Consider the following 7,440-nt stretch of genomic DNA (forward strand, 5'->3'; position numbering starts at 1 on the left):
CCCCCACACTGCTCCGTCACCTCCCTCTGGACGCCCGCACGCCCTACAACAACAAAGGTCGCTCGCTTTCATACAACCCCTACAGTGCAGGAGGAGGCCATTCGGCCCATCGAGTCTGCACCGACCACAATCCCACGCTTGGGACTAGGCCGACCGCGCAGGTCACCGCGGCCTCACCTTAACGAGCAGGACCGAGCCAAACATGAGGTTAACCAGGGGGAGGAGACACAGCACGGTCAGGAGAGACGTGAGGATACCTGAGAGAGGGAGAGAGACACAACACATCAACTCAAGCTCAGGAGCAGGAAGTCTGGTACACTCCAACGGCCCTGGAGGCCCATACACCAAGAACCAGCCAGACATCATCGCGGACAAAGGTCACCGAGGGTCAGTGCTGAGGGAGCGCTGCACTGTGGGAGGGTCAGTGCTGAGGGAGCGCTGCACTGTGGGAGGGTCAGTGCTGAGGGAGCGCCGCACTGTGGGAGGGTCAGTGCTGAGGGAGCGCCGCACTGTGGGGAGGGTCAGTGCTGAGGGAGTGCCGCACTGTGGGAGGGTCAGTGCTGAGGGAGCGCCGCACTGTGGGAGGGTCTGTGCTGAGGGAGCGCCGCACTGTGGGAGGGTCAGTGCTGAGGGAGCGCCGCACTGTGGGAGGGTCAGTGCTGAGGGAGCGCCGCACTGCGGGAGGGTCAGTGCTGAGGGAGCGCCGCACTGCGGGAGGGTCAGTGCTGAGGGAGCGCCGCACTGCGGGAGGGTCAGTGCTGAGGGAGCGCCGCACTGCGGGAGGGTCAGTGCTGAGGGAGCGCCGCACTGCGGGAGGGTCAGTGCTAAGGGAGCACCGCACTGCGGGAGGGTCAGTGCTGAGGGAATGCCGCACTGTGGGAGGGTCAGCGCTGAGGGAGCGCCGCACTGTGGGAGGGTCAGCGCTGAGGGAGCGCCGCACTGTGGGAGGGTCAGCGCTGAGGGAGCGCCGCACTGTGGGAGGGTCAGCGCTGAGGGAGCGCCGCACTGTGGGAGGGTCAGCGCTGAGGGAGCGCCGCACTGTGGGAGGGTCAGCGCTGAGGGAGCGCCGCACTGTGGGAGGGTCAGCGCTGAGGGAGCGCCGCACTGCGGGAGGGTCAGCGCTGAGGGAGCGCCGCACTGCAGGAGGGTCGGTGCTGAGGGAGCGCCGCACTGTGGGAGGGTCAGTGCTGAGGGAGCGCCGCACTGTGGGAGGGTCAGTGCTGAGGGAGCGCCGCACTGTGGGAGGGTCAGTGCTGAGGAGCGCCGCACTGCGGGAGGTTCCCCCCTCCCAGCCCCCCCCACCCCAATTCCCTCTCACCTCCGAGGAACAGGTAACTCCGACGCTGTGCGTACAAGGCACTCAGAGTGAAACAGCAGAAGATGAGGGCGGAGCTCAGGAAAGCAGTGGGGATGATGCTGGAACACAAACACACACCGTGTTACAGATAACCCCCTCCTCTCGATAACCGGACCAGCCCAAGGTCAAGCACGCACGCACAAAAGGAACTAGCAACAGGAGGAGGCCACTCTGCCCCTCTCTCCAGCCCTGCTGCCCCATTCTATAAGATCATTGGCTGATCCAATTGTCACCTTGACCTCTCCCTCCCGCTGGCCCCCCCCGGTAACCTTTCACCTCTCCCCTCACTAATCAAGAATCCATCCACCTTCGCCTTAAAGATTCCGCTCCCACCGCCTTCTGAGGGGGGAAGAGTTCCCGAGACCCATCACCCTCCCTCCCAGAGAAAACATCTCTCCCCGTCTCCGTCTGAAATGGGCCGCCCCGTATTTTTAAACAGCGACCCACAACTCCCTCCGCCCCCCCCCTCCTCCGCCGCCCGGTTCTAGATTGTCCCACAAGGGGAAACATCCTCTCCACACCCACCTCATCAAGAACCCCACCCTCTCAGGATCTGAAAGGTTTGGTTCGAGTCACCCCCTCACCTCTTCTAAAACCTCCAGCGGATACAAGCCTAACCTGTCCAAACCTTCTCCTCATCGGACAACCCGCCCATTCCCAGGGATTAGGCTGGGAAACCTTCTCCCAGCCGCTTCCAACATATGGAGATGCCGGCGTTGGACTGGGGTAAACACAGTGAGAAGTCCCACAACACCAGGTTAAAGTTCAACAGGTTTATTTGGTAGCAAAAGCCACACAAGCTTTCGGAGCGCGGCTCCTTCGTCAGGTGAGTGGGAATTCTGATCACAAACAGGGCATATAAAGACACAAACTCAATTTACAAAATAATGGTTGGAATGCGAATCTTTACAGGTAATCAAGTCTTAAAGGTACAGACAATGTGAGTGGAGAGAGGGTTAAGCACAGGTTAAAGAGATGTGTATTGTCTCCAGACAGGACAGTTAGTGAGATTTTGCAAGTCCAGGCAAGTCATGGGGGTTACAGATAGTGTGACATGAACCCAATATCCCGGTTTAGGCCGTCCTCATGTGTGCGGAACTTGGCTATCAGTTTCTGCTCAGCGACTCTGCGCTGTCGTGTGTCGTGAAGGCTGCCTTGGAGAACGCTTACCCGAATATCAGAGGCTGAATGCCCGTGACTGCTGAAGTGTTTCCCAACAGGAAGAGAACACTCCTGTCTGGTGATTGTCGAACGGTGTTCATTCATCCGCATGGTCTCCCCAATGTACCATCCCTCGGGACATCCTTTCCTGCAGCGTATCAGGTAGACAACGTTGGCCGAGTTGCAAGAGTAGGTACTGTGTACCTGGTGGATGGTGTTCTCACGTGAGATGATGGCATCTGTGTCGATGATCCGGCACGTCTTGCAGAGGTTGCTGTGGCAGGGTTGTGTGGTGTCGTGGTCACTGTTCTCCTGAAGGCTGGGTAGTTTGCTGCGGACAATGGTCTGTTTGAGGTTGCGCGGTTGTTTGAAGGCAAGAAGTGGGGGTGTGGGGATGGCCTTGGCGAGATGTTCGTCTTCATCACTTCTTGCCTTCAAACAACCGCACAGCCTCAAACAGACCATTGTCCGCAGCAAACTACCCAGCCTTCAGGAGAACAGTGACCACGACACCACACAACCCCGCCACAGCAACCTCTGCAAGACGTGCCGGATCATCGACACGGATGCCATCATCTCACGTGAGAACACCATCCACCAGGTACACGGTACATACTCTTGCAACTCGGCCAACGTTGTCTACCTGATACGCTGCAGGAAAGGATGTCCCGAGGCATGGTACATTGGGGAAACCATGCAGACGCTACGACAACGGATGAATGAACAGCGCTCGACAATCACCAGGCAAGACTGTTCTCTTCCTGTTGGGGAACACTTCAGCAGTCACGGGCATTCGGCCTCTGATATTCGGGTAAGCGTTCTCCAAGGCGGCCTTCACGACACACGACAGCGCAGAGTCGCTGAGCAGAAACTGATAGCCAGGTTCCGCACACATGAGGACGGCCTAAACCGGGATCTTGGGTTCATGTCACACTATCTGTAACCTCCACGACTTGCCTGGACTTGCAAAATCTCACTAGCTGTCCTGCCTGGAGACAATACACATCTCTTTAACCTGTGCTTAACCCTCTCTCCACTCACATTGTCTGTATCTTTAAGACTTGATTACCTGTAAAGATTTGCATTCCAACCATTATTCTGTAAATTGAGTTTGTGTCTTTATATGCCCTGTTTGTGAACAGAATTCCCACTCACCTGACGAAGGAGCAGCGCTCCGAAAACTAGTGGCTTTTGCTACCAAATAAACCTGTTGGACTTTAACCTGGTGTTGAGAGACTTCTTACTCAGCTTCCAACAGACATCCTTCTTTCAATAAGGAGACCGATACTGTACATATTACTCCAGATGTGGTCTCACCAAGGCCCCCGTACCATTGAAGCATGACCTGGAAGCATACAATCCCTACACAGTGAAGGAGGCCATTCAGCCCAAGAGTGCACAGACTTTCCCAGCCTTACCCAGGACCCCCCGCTGCCGTACACCATAACCCCACACATTTATCTTTCTAATCCACCTAATCCGCACATCCTTGGACACTAAGGGGCAATTTAGCACGGCCAATCCACCCTAACCTGCACATCTTTGGACACTGAGGGACAATTTAGCACGGCCAATCCACCCTAACCTGCACATCTCTCCGACTGTGGGAGGAAACTGGAGCACCCGGAGGAAACCCACGCAGACACGAGGAGAACGTACAAATTCTGTACAGCCACCCGAGGCCGGAATCGAACCCGGGTCCCTGGCGCCGTGAAGCAGCAGCGCTCACCCACCGTGCCGCTTGAAGAAATCAGACGTGTTGTCGATAGAGGGGAACCTGTAGACGTACTGTACCGAGAGATTTCCAGAAGGCATTGGATAAAAGTGCCACAGGAAAGGTTATTCCCTCCCACCCCACACCTCTGCAAACCTTCCCAGTCAGGGCAAACGCGGGGATTCTTGGGGGGAACTTGAGCCAGAGTCCCGATTTCAGCCCACTGAGGGGCTGAATGGCCTCGTGCCCCACGAGAGTTGAGCCTTGTTGCGAATAACTCGCCACAGCGTGACCTCTGACCCACGCGACGTCCTCAGAAAGATGGAAGGCTGCGAGGGTGGGGCTTCATTCACTCGGGATTTTGTTTTGGAGAGGTGAAGCCACACCGAGACTCGCGCGCGCGCATGTTTACACACAAGTGAAGGCCAGACATTTACCTCGGGTTAATAGAAATAACCAAGTCCATCAGGGGTCCCAAACCGGTACCTGCAATGAGAAAGAAGCGACCATTAGAGACTCACAGGGAGTAGCCAGCAGTCAACAGGAGGCCATTCAGCCCCTCCCCTCCTCCGAGCCTGTTACACAGGAACAGGAGGAGGCCATTCAGCCCCTCCCCTCCCTGGAGAGCCTGTTACACAGGAACAGGAGGAGGCCATTCAGCCCCTCCTCCTCTGGCCTGTTACACAGGAACAGGAGGAGGCCATTCAGCCCCTCCTCCTCTGGCCTGTTACACAGGAACAGGAGGAGGCCATTCAGCCCCTCCTCCTCCAGCCTGTTACACAAGAACAGGAGGAGGCTATTCAGCCCCTCTCCTCCTCCAAGCCTGTTACACAGGAACAGGAGGAGGCCATTCAGCCCCTCCTCCTCCAGCCAGTTACACAGGAACAGGAGGAGGCCATTCAGCCCCTCCTTCTCCAGCCGGTTACACAGGAACAGGAGGAGGCCATTCAACCCCTCCTCCTCCGGCCTGTTACACAGGAACAGGAGGAGGCCATTCAGCCCCTCCTCCTCCAGCCAGTTACACAGGAACAGGAGGAGGCCATTCAGCCCCTCCTTCTCCAGCCGGTTACACAGGAACAGGAGGAGGCCATTCAGCCCCTCCTCCTCCGGCCTGTTACACAGGAACAGGACGAGGCCATTCAGCCCCTCTCCTTCTCCAGCCTGTTACACAGGAACAGGAGAAGGCCATTCAGCCCCTCTCTCTCTCCAGCCTGTTACACAGGAACAGGAGGAGGCCATTCAGCCCCTCCTCCTCCGGCCTGTTACACAGGAACAGGAGGAGGCCATTCAGCCCCTCTCCTCCAGCCTGTTACACAGGAACAGGAGGAGGCCATTCAGCCCCTCCTCCTCCAGCCGGTTACACAGGAACAGGAGGAGGCCATTCAGCCCCTCCTCCTCCGGCCTGTTACACAGGAACAGGAGGAGGCCATTCAGCCCCTCTCCTCCAGCCTGTTACACAGGAACAGGAGGAGGCCATTCAGCCCCTTTTCCCGGAGCCTGTTACACAGGAACAGGAGGAGGCCATTCAGCCCCTCCTCCTCTGGCCTGTTACACAGGAACAGGAGGAGGCCATTCAGCCCCTCCTCCTCTGGCCTGTTACACAAGAACAGGAGGAGGCTATTCAGCCCCTCTCCTCCTCCAAGCCTGTTACACAGGAACAGGAGGAGGCCATTCAGCCCCTCCTCCTCCAGCCAGTTACACAGGAACAGGAGGAGGCCATTCAGCCCCTCCTTCTCCAGCCGGTTACACAGGAACAGGAGGAGGCCATTCAGCCCCTCTCCTTCTCCAGCCTGTTACACAGGAACAGGAGAAGGCCATTCAGCCCCTCTCTCTCTCCAGCCTGTTACACAGGAACAGGAGGAGGCCATTCAGCCCCTCTCCTTCTCCAGCCTGTTACACAGGAACAGAAGGCCATTCAGCCCCTCTCTCTCTCCAGCCTGTTACACAGGAACAGGAGGAGGCCATTCAGCCCCTCTCCTCCAGCCTGTTACACAGGAACAGGAGGAGGCCATTCAGCCCCTCCTCCTCCGGCCTGTTACACAGGAACAGGAGGCGGCCATTCAGCCCCTCCTCTTTTTCACCAATTCAGGGGAAGGAAATCTGCCATCCTTACCCGGCCTGGCCGACACGTGGCTCCGAAGCGCAGGGGGACCGGGCTGAATGTTACCCGAGCGGGATGCCGAGGTCGCGGTGTGTGCGGGGGGGGGCCGGCAAGCGGAGTGTGCGGGGGCTGGTTACCTGTGAAGAAAGCGAAGGCCGACAGGATGAGAAGTCTCTTCTTCTCCGTCTCGGGGTTGTGGGGGGTCAGCGACAGCCACAGGATGAGCCCCAGGGACAGCAGCACGGAGAGCAGGCCCCCCTGAAAGAAAGCAGCAAGGTTAGAGCGCTAAAACCCAGCCCCCCCCGTCTCCCCGCAGGGCGAGGGGACAACGCACAGGCCCCAGGCCCGTCTCCAGCGTCTGACCTGGGCCCTTCGGACACCCCCCCCCCAGAGCTGTCCATGAAGGGGCAACAACACCACACACAGGGGCAGGGTGATGGGGCTGCTATTCCCCAACCAACACCCCACCCCCAACCAAAGGAGCAACCCCCACCCAGAGGCCCCGAGGGGAGCACCACCAACCTCACACCCCCCACCCACACCATCACCTAAAGGGAGAACCCCCCTCTCTCCCCAAACCCCCAGGCTGGAGACCCCTCCCCAGTCGCAGGCTGGAGACCCGGAGGGAGAATCCCGTCACCCCCCCAGGCTGGAAACCGAGGGAGAAACACCTCCCCCCCCCCCACCGGCCAAACCGGAGACCCTGAGAGAGAAACCCCTCACGTTCCCGTCTTCCCCCCTTCCCCAATCCCCCAGGCTGGAGACCCCGAGGAAGAACCCCCCCCCCCCGCCCCGCCCCCACAGGCTGGAGACCCCGAGAGAGGACCCCCCTCCCCCATCCCCCAGGCTGGAGACCCTGAGGGGGAACCCCCCCCGCCCCCACAGGCTGGAGACCCCAAGAGAGGACCCCCCTCCCCCATCCCCCAGGCTGGAGACCCTGAGGGAGAACCCCCCCCACATCCCTCAGGGAGAACCCCCCCCCCCCCAGGCTGGAGACCCTGAGGGGGAACCCCCCCCCCATCCCACAGGCTGGAGACCCTGAGGGAGAACCCCCCCCACATCCCTCAGGGAGAACCCCTCCACCCCCCAGGCTGGAGACCCTGAGGG

The 7,440-nt window shown here is 59.1% G+C and overlaps 1 protein-coding gene across 1 annotated transcript; it reads right to left on the reverse strand.

The window, feature by feature from the left end:
• Nucleotides 1-124: 124 nt before the first annotated feature.
• On the reverse strand, nucleotides 125-6,618 carry tmbim6 (transmembrane BAX inhibitor motif containing 6; the record flags this gene model as incomplete). Its single annotated transcript, XM_078208967.1, has 4 exons — nucleotides 125-257; nucleotides 1,319-1,416; nucleotides 4,670-4,718; nucleotides 6,471-6,618. Coding segments are annotated over 4 exons (390 nt in total), but the record flags the coding sequence as incomplete, so codon positions are not given.
• Between the last annotated feature and the right edge of the window lie 822 nt (nucleotides 6,619-7,440).

The sequence above is a fragment of the Mustelus asterias genome, unplaced genomic scaffold (assembly GCF_964213995.1).
Source record: "Mustelus asterias unplaced genomic scaffold, sMusAst1.hap1.1 HAP1_SCAFFOLD_4935, whole genome shotgun sequence".
NCBI lineage: Eukaryota > Metazoa > Chordata > Chondrichthyes > Carcharhiniformes > Triakidae > Mustelus > Mustelus asterias.